Consider the following 12,863-nt stretch of genomic DNA (forward strand, 5'->3'; position numbering starts at 1 on the left):
CTTCCTTTTTCAGGCCTAACATTCTAACACTCTGAAACATAATGTACTAAACATTCTGTTCTTTCTAAGAACAGGTCTGTTCTAAGAACAAGTGCTGACCATGACAATATCAAAAATATACTGTCTGTAGTATGTCATGATATATTGAGCAATCAACTGAACTCTTAAAACTTTCCACTTATTTTTGATGATTCAAGATAATTTTGCTTATGCCAGTAGCAGAGGGGAATAGGGTGGGGGCTTGCTTTCCCAATTGAACCAATCATATTGGTAGAAGGTGACATGTTAGTCACGATGATTTTATTTGTTGTCTCTATTCTATAAAAAATGTTGTTTACGTGTTTTCTGGTGAGATTCTCAATGGAAATTGTCTGAGATCTCCCGGCCGTGATTAAAGCATTTAGAGGACATTTGCTATAGTATAAATATTATAGGACGTAGTTGGGTTCAGGGAAAAATCCAACACATTGGTCAAAGGTTTTAAGCAGGCCAATTATTCAATAACATTTTGCAAAAATAATAAAACAAGAACAGTAAATGACACAACGGAGTACATTAAAGGGTGTGATACATTTTTAATAATGAACAGCAGGTGAATTTCTATATGATAAACTAAAGACATTTATGTATGCTATGCTATTGGTAAATACAATTAAATTAAAACGTCATTTCATACATCACAATAACACCAAAAGATGTGATACAAAAAGTAAAAACAGACGTATCCTGTCAGAGAATTAACTCAGACCAAAAATGAGAGGTATTGTCCTGTATGAACTCTAACATCAATTCCACAGATACAGTATTTGATCAGCATTTTTTGGGGACATTTTCATACACAGCCTCCATCTTTGATTTCTGAAAGAAAACAAAGACACAATCAGGAACCTGCAGATGCAACATAACTATTTCTATGAAATAATGTACTTCAGTAATATAGATATTAAACTGCTATACTACAGAATAGATGCTAACATGGAGCAGCAAGAGGAAGACATTAAAGCTCTGAAAGATTTTCATGATAGCCATACGGTCATCTGAGCTGATAATGATTGTCTTCACACAAAAGCAACAGCAACGATTGTTGTAGCATGTCTACAAAGCAACCAATGGCTGCTAAAGCTGCATTTCAGCTCAGAATAATGATAAACCGCAGAGCAGCTGCGGCTCGAGGACACACTTCAGCACAGCTAACATGAGTTATCACTGTTTTCTATTTCAACTTGCTAGTATAGGACTAATGTCCTACTTTTTTTCCAAAGACAATATAACAATATAAAACTTGCGTTGTATGGATTATTTTAGAATAACAAACTAATTTGCAATTGGAAGTGTTTACATATATTTCATACAAATAGTATTTAAACTGGGAGGCCAGAGATAGATCACAGACTGGATTTTTACATGCATAATGAAAATAGCCATAACAATTCATTCATTGTGTGTAAATAAAAAACTGTATTGTAGGTGGACAGCAGCACATCTAAAATAGAAATGGACTGTCCGTAAACTAAAGACGTGTTGCAGTGCAACTTCACAACTTTACTGGTAATAACAGGACCACATAAAAGGGCACCTAAGTTACACATCATCAGCTTTTTTTTTTGTTTTCAGGAGCTGTTTGTTGTAGTATGTGGTAATATTAGAAGCTCAAGCTCTGTTATCTGCTGTCACCTGATACATATAGTATGCAAACAGTAGTATAGTGTGCCCCCCTGTGGGTGGTTGCTATAATCGACATGAAGCTTGGTGAATGGGGTTGCATTGGACAAATGCTTTTGTCCCACACTACCATTTACAGTCCTCTCCAATTATTCAGATTGAAGGGTTAATGCATCTCTTTACTATAGTCTGTCATGATGTCAGTTTGTTTTGATTCCTGTTCTTGTCTGTGTTTGTTTAATCTGGTAATTAGGTCAGTTCTAGTTGGTTGTTCTGTTCTTGTTCTTGTTCTGGAGATTATTTTGTGAAGTTTGAGTTTAATTTTGAATAAAGCTGCTGCACTTAGATCCTGTTTCATGTCTGCTGCAACCACTGTGTAACAAAAGAACTGACAACAAAATGGATTTAGCAGCAGCAAAATTGTTCAGACTGCGCCAGGGAACACGCTCACTCAAGGACCACATCAGAGATTTTTTGGACATTTCAATTTCCACCAACCTCCCGGACTATGTTTTGATTGACTTTTTCTGCCATGAACTAAACCATTTACTTCAATCCCTTCTAGTCCGTAATGGTCCTCGAGCATCCCTGAGCACATTCTTGGATTACGCCCTTCTTCTACGTCTCTCAACCTTTACCGTGCGGGAAGTGACACCTGAGCCCTCAGCCCTCAGAGTCCAGTGATGGCTCCTGCCCCTGACCAGAGCTTTGCCCAGTGCCCGCTTGAGCCGTTCCAGAGTCCTCCCTAGCCCAGAAACCTTCCAATAATTTTTTTTTACTGGCTATACGTCTCCAGCTACAGTGGCCAAGCCTGGCTCCCATGGCAAGGCCACGAAGGCTGATCCTCCTTGGCCACTGTCAGCGCAGTCCTGACTCCCTAAACTCCCTGAGCCACCCTGGAGGCTCCTTGTCCCACTAGGCCTCGCTCCTGTGAAGTCTTTTTCACCATGAGGACACCCTTCCAGGATGGGGGTGTTCTGTCATGATGTCATTTGTTTTGATTCCTGTTCTTGTCTGTGTTTGGATAGTTTGGTAATTAGGTCAGCTCTATGTTGTGTTGAGTTGGTTGTTCTGTTCTTGTTCTGGAGATTATTTTGTGAAATTTAAGTTTGTTTTTGAATAAAGCTGCTGCACTAAGATCCTGTTTCATCTCTGGTGCAACCACTGTGTAACATAGTCAGAGGTGAATAAATAAGAATGGACATAGGATCCCATTCTTATTCCACCCTCCCCAACCACTTATTGGGGTTTCAAGTTGGGTTTAAGCTCATCTCTGATTCCCAATGGGTATTGACCCTGGTGATTGAAAGTTTCAGGACATGTGAAAGTAAAAAATGATGTCCCATATTCTTGTTTGTCTCCCTCCAATTTTTCCACTTTGGGTGGTGCCATTTATGGAGGTTGTAGCCTGCTCTTCTCACTAACTTGTCAGAGAAGTCAGAGAAGTTTGCAGGCACCCTTTGGTTGGCTGCTCCCGATGAGCCTCTCTGGCCAGAATTTGTTCTGCTTGGGACACTTTGCTTTTGACTGAATAATTTTGAAAAGTAATTTAATCTTATGCAACCCACTGAGCAGGCATTTCCTCAGCATGACGTAGTGGGTATTGTGTTCCCCATAGCATCAACACCAAGACGCAGCGAAGAAGTTCCACTCTGAAAGAGAACGTCTTAGTTGCATCTTGTTGCCATACTTTGGGACATGCCTGCACATCTCATTCAAAGAAAAGAGCTCATAACATGTAACTTGGGCATCCTTTTATGTGCATGAGTGCTTAATGTGTGACGTCATGGATTGCCACACTGTAAAAAGTGAATAGTTGGATCAACTTAAAAAAATTACTTCAATTGGTAACACCTAAAGAAATTAAGTTTTCTCAACTTAAATGATCACGTTTTATCGTGAAAAACTTGAGAATTTAAGTTGAGAAAACTTAATTTCTGTAGGTGTTACCAATTGAAGTAATTTTTTTAAGTTGATCCAACTGTTCACTTTTAGATTTGCGTGTGTTTACACATTTAGTCACCGGTCATTTCGAGGGCATTTCCAATCGCGTCAAAACCAAGAAGCAATGTCTCATTCCCCTTCTTAGGGAACCTGGTTGATAAATCATTGCTTTTGATACATTTTAAAAACATTTTCTATGTGCTAATAAACGTTGACTTGCACTAAGGTCTGCAAAATTAAAATAGCCCTTTAAAAGTGAAAAACAGTTCACAGCCACCCTCGTCTGTTCACTGACCGTCTGATGGTGCACACAAAGCTTTGATAAGACTAACTGAAAGAAACTTCTTGCAACAATGTCATAAATGGTATTACCATTTTTGGTGTTGTTGGTTTACTCGATGCTGAATCAGTTCTGCCTTCCTCCTGGGTCTGAACTGCATTAACAATAATCACAGATATGTTTTTTTTTTTTAAATGTGTGTCTTAAAAAAACATAAATATTTGTACAGATGAATTGCTTGCTCTCCTTACCTGTTTTTCTACATTTCTTACAGATGCAGCACATCGCGACTATAACAACAATGATCAGAGATCCAGCAGCAGCAGCAGAAGAGATCAACACTATGTACAATAAAGGTAGGCCTTGATCTGTTATGGACAAAATGGAATTGAATGTGTCTGATCTATAACAAAATCAGAGAGCAACTCTGTAAATTAACACTAATATCAGCAGTGCTGACGTACCTTCACATGTGTGACAGAGTTGAGTGATGTTGAGATCTGTGGTCTGGTTGCTGTCGGGATTGTTCAGCACACAGCTGTAGGTGTTTTTATCCTGATATTCCACCTCCAGAGGTAGAGAGAGACTGATGTTGAGATCACACACACTGATGCTGGACAATACACTGGTTCCTTTGTACCAGGAGAGAGTCACATCACTCACATTCAACACTGAACATAGCAATGTACAATTTGATGATGATGAAGAGCAATCTCTGGTAATGTTAGGCGTGACGGGAGGAGCTGGAAAACATGAGAGAATAAACAGAAATATATTAAATGATTAAACATTTCAATATGTATATAGTTAAAGGAACATTCAGAGTTCAGTATGAGTTAAGCTCAGTCAACAGCATTTGTGGTGCATGATGTTGATGACTTCAAAAATATTTCCACTTGTCGAGCAGAAAAGCAAAAATCTGGGTTATAGACAGACTTTTAAAATGGAAGCAAAATGAGTCAATCTGTACACATTAAAATATTCACAACACAAAACACTAAACAGATTGTCGATTAAGCTTAACTTGTACTAAACCCCAAATATTCCTTTAATAATACTTGAACGTTTTAATAAAAATCTCTACTCACCATATACAGAAACACTAAATGTTTTTGATGACAGTTTTGCTCCACTAATCTTTACTTCATAGAGCCCAGTATGTAAAGTTGTGATGTTTGTGATGGTCAGAGATCCAGTTTGAGCATCCAGCTTCAGTCTGTCTCTGAATCTCCCATCAGGAACATCATCATATGTGGAGGAGATTCCAGCAGGTCTACTGATTTCAGCTATCAGCTGTTTTTAACTCCAAATGTCCACAGTATATCATCGTCTTCACATATTTTAACATCAGTGTTTAAAGTAACAGAATCTCCTTCCATCACTGACACTGAATCACCAAACACACCTGGAGAACATGAACAGATGTTCCACAGATTAATGGTCATGTTGCTTTACTAAGCATCAAATCAGCTGTTGTCAGTAACTTGTAAAAGTGAACTAAAGGACAGGGTCAGAGACCCAAAAGAGATTTAAAGGTGACATACAGACAGTGTCAAAAATATTTTTTTATCTTTAATGTGTTTTAAAGCTATCTGCTAGTAGAGCAATTTGAAGGTAGATGAAAATTGAATTACAGTAAAACTACAAGTTTAATTCTGCTTGACACTTTCAATAGTTTCATATTTTTATATTCAGCTCATTATAACACACTCACAGAAACCTGAATTTAAAAGTATATCTCACAATAATGTGTTTGATTTAATTTATGTAACAAGAACAGCAAATGAAAATACTCTAAACTATTATAAACTGTAACAGCAGCATTATTACTGAGAAACGGACAGAAATTAGGCCATAAAAATATATTTGTTACTTACTAATCAGACGGCAGAAGCACAAACAGAACAAAACAAGCATGTGAAACATTGTCTTCAATTGTTCAGTGAAACGGCTGACCTAAAAAGACTATCTACTGATAACCATCATCTGGTATGTGAATACTCTCACGGTCTGACTTTCGTATTTCACACATACACACACACACACACACACACACACACACACTGAATGTGTTAAGAACCTATATATAAATCATATAACTTTTCTTCTGACATTTGTTAAGACATTATGCTGTTTTTTTTATTATTGGAAAACAATCTTTATCAATTGGAAAACATTCATATAATTCAACACTGATAGTTTCTGAAAGGTAGTTTCTGACATAAAAGTAGAAATGTGTAAAATTGCGTAAATATTATAGATTATTCAACATAAGTTTCATGGTACAATAAATCTTATGGATTTTACAATGGTTTTATAATCATATAGACCATCCACCATCTCACATGGTTGCCAGTCATATAAAGTGTGCCATGAGCAGCTCAGCTTCAAACTGAAACCTGCAGTGGTTGTTCTTCTGCAATCTGGTGTGATATCTTTGACAAAGATCTTGTACATCACAGTGGCTATTTTTTTTTTTTTTATCTGTGTTTAATTTGTATGTTAAGGTTTTCTTCTCACGCTGTGGTTTTAAACCTCACAGTCTGACTTCTTTCCTACACAGAACAGAAAAGAGAATGCATATAAAATATCTGACACATTTGTAGCTACTAAACAATTAACTTTTATGTTGTCAGGTGTGATTGCAGTAGATCGCAAAATGACAGAAAAAAAAAAAAAAACTTTTATAAAATAAATCAAACAGGAAACACTCAGGAGCTCACAAGGAAACAGCATAGAAACAACCATGTAAAACAACGATGACACCGAACAAAGGACTGTGGGAACAGAAGGCTTAAAGGGGTGGTTGATTATAATTTCACTTTTTTAACTTTAGTTAGTGTGTAATGTTGCTGTTTGCGCATAAACAACATCTGCAAAGTTACAACGCTCAAAGTTCAAAGCAAAGGAAGATATTTGCTTTTAAAGAAATGCTTTTTTTTAAGGACTACAACAAACGGCTGGTAGGGACTACACAACATCCCTCCCGGGCTAGTGACATCACTAACCCTAAAATTTGCATAAACCCCGCCCCCTGGAACAGCAGTCCATGTTGAGAAGAGGAAGAGTTGTTGTAGTTGAGCACATTTGTGAGTCTGCTCAAGCTGTCGCATCCATCTTTTCACATGCAATATAGTACAACGCAAATGCAATAGCATGTCACTCTGTATGCATCTTACAACAGTTCCCACATGATCAATTTTATAGATTATCATGACAGAATATGCTAATCAACATAAAATCACCAACTAACCGTTCAGAAACGTCCTGTTGCATTCTACATGTTGTCATGAGTCTCTCCATCATTGTCCCACACCAGTTTAAACATAAAAGGCAGTTTAAACATTTCTGACATTTTAGTGCTTGTCTGTGTCGGAGCTGCTGATACACACGAGCTGTTGAAGCTCCGCCCTCCGTTCCGGGAGCAGCAGCTCATTTACATTTAAAGGGACATACACTAAACAACGCGTTTTTACTGACCCTCAAAAAGGGACAATTTTATTATGCTATAAAAAATATCTGTGGGATATTTAAAGCTAAAACTTCACATACACGCTCTGGGGACAACATAAACTTATTTTACATAAAGTAAAAAGGGGCATTATACCACCCCTTTAAATACACAGGGAGTAATCAACAGAACTAGAAACAGGTGTGTAACAATCAGTAACCATATAAACTTATTAGGAAAACAGATGGGCAGTCAGGCAGGGAAAACCAAAACTAAAACACAAACAAACCAAACATGTATCTGACTTTACACCCCCGTCTTTAAGAAAGCATGTCCTCGCGGTGTAACGCTAAAAAATGGATGGAGGGTGGGGGCTCTGAAGGCGAACGAAGAGCTAACCTCCATGGTGGAGATGATGGAGAGAGGAGACAGGAGGAGACTGCCTTCACATACTGTCCGAGCAGAACCTGGCGACCGAGCGACAGTGGTGGAGATGGGGAAAGTGGAGATTCAAGCAGAGCCGAGGAGATGATGAAACCAGGCAACATCGAAGGACCAAGGTGGAGCCGTGGTGACGAGAGGCTGAGATGGAGTCAGGGTGCTGGAGGACTGAGGCAGAGTTGTTTGGACCGAGGACCAAGGTGGGGTTGGAGGAAAGGGGGAGCCCGACAGAGCCAAAGAGGTAGAGGGATTAGGTGTACCGGAAGGATTGGAAGTCTGTGGCATAGGCAGAGCAACAACTGACCAAGGTGCAGCCAAAGGAACGGGGGGGCCCAATGGAGCCGTAAGAACTAATGTCCCAGGTGGAGCTAGTGTGACCAGACGTCCTGAAAAATCCGAATCCGGCCCTAATTATCCCAAAAATTATACTAAAGCAAAATCTTGAGTAGTTATTGTCAAATATCATAGTAGTCCTAGCCCACACTTATTCAAATGAACCGCACTAACAGAGCAATCACCAGGGTTTGTTTTAATCTGACTAAACCAAGCCAGTCTGACCATTAAGTGTGAACACGCCCTAAGTATATAGTGTAAAAACAAAAATTGTATATGAGTCCCTTTTAAATGAAGATGTAAGATGGTCATAAAAAATTCAGATATAGGCCTAGTCTATTAATCAGAATTGGGTATCAAGTCAGTGTAAATATGCTAATCAAATGAGGTCACATGTGTATATTTGGGAACCTCTTCGCCATTATGTGCTCCAAAATAAATAAATAAATAAATAAATATCTAAATAAACTTCTGTAATTGATTTTTTGAGACCAACAAAAAATGGATGGAAAACACTTCTTTCGGATGGGATTATTACCAAATGTAATTTGAATGTCTTGTTCATAATATTAATTTTCATATGAAAGTCCCAGAACCTGAATTGCATGAACCACGTTATATCCGCCTTAGATCTTGTCTGATACTAGGCTACTAATGTATACTGTACTTTTCCTCCCCTCACCGCCTACTCGCGCGCCCACATTTCTCAGACGATACACTGACACACACTTATGAGAATCACTCAGTAGCCTTCATACAATCTCTAAGTCTTTCATTACAAAACACCAAAGAAGCGAGCGTGCTTGACGTGTCGTTTATGACGTAGCCTACGCTTTGGTTATTCAGCTGCACATCAATTTATATTAAATAACTTTCACTTGGGCGCCGTCGACAGAGTAGGAAATAACGCTTTGTATTTATAGAGAATCCGCATTCATTTAAGTGGTTAAGTGCTGAAAATGAATGGCTTTGTTCTGCTCACATTGAGTGCATTCATCGTTCCTGGTAAGACATCACTTTCTCTTATAGTAAACGATAAACAAATGGCGCTTGTCATGCATCATTTTAGTACGTTATGATTGTAATTTGTAGATCACTTTTTTTTCTAAACTATTTCTGTTTTAGCTAAGAATTTAGTATGAAATCGTTATAGTTTTAGACATTTGAATGAGTCAAAATGAGTCAATCTGTACACATTAAAATATTCACAACACAAAACACTAAACAGATTGTCGATTAAGCTTAACTTGTACTAAACCCCAAATATTCCTTTAATAATACTTGAACGTTTTAATAAAAATCTCTACTCACCATATACAGAAACACTAAATGTTTTTGATGACAGTTTTGCTCCACTAATCTTTACTTCATAGAGCCCAGTATGTAAAGTTGTGATGTTTGTGATGGTCAGAGATCCAGTTTGAGCATCCAGCTTCAGTCTGTCTCTGAATCTCCCATCAGGAACATCATCATATGTGGAGGAGATTCCAGCAGGTCTACTGATTTCAGCTATCAGCTGTTTTTAACTCCAAATGTCCACAGTATATCATCGTCTTCACATATTTTAACATCAGTGTTTAAAGTAACAGAATCTCCTTCCATCACTGACACTGAATCACCAAACACACCTGGAGAACATGAACAGATGTTCCACAGATTAATGGTCATGTTGCTTTACTAAGCATCAAATCAGCTGTTGTCAGTAACTTGTAAAAGTGAACTAAAGGACAGGGTCAGAGACCCAAAAGAGATTTAAAGGTGACATACAGACAGTGTCAAAAATATTTTTTTATCTTTAATGTGTTTTAAAGCTATCTGCTAGTAGAGCAATTTGAAGGTAGATGAAAATTGAATTACAGTAAAACTATAAGTTTTAAAATTTTTTTGAAAGTTATGTTTTGTGCAGAGACAAAAAAGTACAGCGTTTAAACTTAAAGTTTTATAGGCAGTAATATGATATATATCATGGATCTATGTCTATAATGATCTCTACTTGAATATAGAAATGCACAAATATAGTATGTGTGAGGATATGAATCAGGATTGGTTGTATGATTTTGGTTAAGATCGTCCATGAGACTGCATGTGAACCATGAGATTATGTTTGTCTGAAGAGTGAATGTGTGAATCAATGATGGTCCTCTGCTGTTTGTTTGCATGTGTTACATTATGAATCCAGACAATTTTTTTTTATCTGTACAAAAAAAAAAAAAATCATGGAACTTTGTCCCTCAGTTTGGTTTACTCAAAAGTGATTTATAATAAACTGTTAATTTCTTCTCTAGGTTCGTATGATGTTGATAAAGATGTGTCAGTGATGGAGGGAGATTCAGTCACTCTAAACACTGGATTTATAAAAGGCCAACAAGAACGAATTAAATGGTATTTTCTTGACAGCCGCATCGCTGAAATCACTGGAGATCAGAGTAAGATCTGTACAGATGTTCAGTGTAAAGAGAGATTCAGAGACAGACTGAAGCTGGATCATCAGACTGGATCTCTGACCATCATGAACATTAGAAACACAGACTCTGGAGAATATAAACTACTGATCAACAGCGGCAACACAGAAAAAATCTTTAATGTCACTGTTTGTGGTGAGTCATTTAGTGGATGCTTAAAAGCCAGTTAAGGTTTGAATTGCATCCTTGTTTTTTATTGCAGAGACATTCAAGATAATTGAATTCAAGTGCAGTATATAGATAATGTCTTTAAAAACATAGTTGCTGTAAGAGTGGATTTTGTAGAACTAAGGTCATTAAACAGTTTAGTTTGATTTAAAATGAAATAATTTCCATTGGTGAGTTTTTAGTGTTTCGTGTTGGTTGGTTTCAGGTGTTCGTGCTACTGAACTAGATAAAATGAAGAGAAAGGAGGGAGAATCCGTCACTTTAGATTCTGGTTTAGTAAAAAAAACAAATGATGTGACAATGTGGTATTTTAATGACATTCTTATCGTTGAAATCACTGGAGATCAGAGTAAGACCTGTACAAATGAACAGTGTGATGTTCTTGACGGGAGATTCAGAGACAGACTGAAGCTGGATCATCAGACTGGATCTCTGACCATCACAAACACCTCAACTGAAGACTCTGGAGAATATAAACTACAGATCAACAACAGCAGATTCAGCATCATTAGGAGCTTCAGTGTTTCTGTCACTGGTGAGTCTCATTTGGTCATTCAATGCATTTTCCATTGCAATTTTAGAAAACAGTTCAAATATTTTTAAGTTGCTTTGAGTTCGTATTACATAATTGAGATCATCTATCACCTCTATCACCTTCACATGTGTGAAGTTACAAATGATCATCACTTGACACTTAGATGTGTTGTAGGGTTGTTTCTGACATGTGAGATCTAAACGAGACAAGCTTCCAAACTTTATCACAAAGCTTGTAGATGTCATTTTAAACTCATAGTTCCGATGGCCAAACACAAAGTAAATGACACAAGCTTGTTTCCTCCGTCTTCCCTCCATTACAAACCTGACTTGTCTTACTTTCTGGTTACCTATATACTAATTAAACCATGGCATGTAGATTTAAAAAAATATTAAATGCCAACTCTTTAACTTGTGCACAGTTTAAAAGGATGTTTGACGAGTTTATCTAGCTTTGTATTTGTAACAGTGTCAATAGTATATGTAAATGAACAATGTTTACACTTTCTTCATGTTACTTGTAACAAGATCTCGTATTACGGCATTTTTGCCAAACAGGCTGATCAATGGTTAATGGTTGTTTAAGTTCCATGCATTTTTGGCAAATGTGCTACAGTCCTATTTTATCTGTATTTTCTATACATGTAGCACTTATTTAAATGAGATGTTGAGGCTTATAAATGAGAGGCTTATAATGAGATGTTGATTTCTTCTTCAGGTGCGTCTGGTGCTGAGGAAGACCGAGTGTCAGTGAAGGAGGGAGATTCAGTCACTCTAAACACTGGTGTTGAAATGAACCAACAAGACAGAGTTAGATGGTATTTTAATAGCAATCGTATAGCTGAAATCATGAAAGATCAGATTAAGATCTGCACAGATGATCAGTGTAAAGAGAGATTCAGAGACAGACTGAAGCTGGATCATCAGACTGGATCTCTGACCATCACAGACACCAGAATCACAGACTCTGGAGAATATCAGCTATCATTGAACAGCCGAAACAGTGGCACGAACTTCAATGTTACTGTCAATGGTGGGTCTTTAAATATGTTTTATACGTTTTATATATATTGTGTTCATTTGTATTATAGCAGTGACAGTCAGAGGGACAACAATCATAATTGGGTATTCCCTTTGCTGATGTAATCATGGTTATAAATATTCATTATTAGAATTCACATTTTCAAAATTCAAATGATGTCAGTGTAAATAGATATTGATACTATTTGCATCAGGTTTAAATGGCAACATTAGCATCTTGTTACACTAAGTGAAAACAGTGAGAAATGCTGTGCATGCAATGTGTTAATATAGGTAATATGCTATTTATACTTAAGGTTACATTTTTGAGCAATAGTGAGAGTTAAAGAACAACTATTCTGCTTTTGTCCCAAGTTCAACTTTCTTTAGTGTGTAATGTTGCTGTCTGGGCATGAAATATGTCTGCAAAGTCCCAAAGCAAGTCCCTCCAAAGGGCGACTGTAATAGAAGGAAAGAAAGAATAAAGTCAAAACAGTAACGTTACTGCGGTGATCATTGGAATTTCAGGAGTGTGTCATGAAACAATAATTCAGCAGATTTACTTCCT

General features: G+C 37.3%; 1 protein-coding gene across 1 annotated transcript; it reads right to left on the bottom strand.

Moving 5' to 3' along the window:
• Positions 1–574: 574 nt before the first annotated feature.
• On the bottom strand, positions 575–5,331 carry LOC311085919 (uncharacterized protein; the record flags this gene model as incomplete). The annotated part of the gene is made up of 6 exons (XM_084118537.1): positions 575–858; positions 3,979–4,040; positions 4,138–4,254; positions 4,351–4,629; positions 4,975–5,179; positions 5,269–5,331. The coding sequence occupies 6 exons, from the start codon at positions 5,329–5,331 to the stop codon at positions 811–813; spliced, it is 774 nt and encodes a 257-aa protein (XP_083974663.1). The 3' UTR covers positions 575–810.
• Positions 5,332–12,863: the final 7,532 nt, after the last annotated feature.

Source organism: Abramis brama, assembly GCF_963993115.1.
Source record: "Abramis brama genome assembly, chromosome: 6".
In the NCBI taxonomy this organism is placed as follows: Eukaryota; Metazoa; Chordata; class Actinopteri; order Cypriniformes; family Leuciscidae; genus Abramis; species Abramis brama.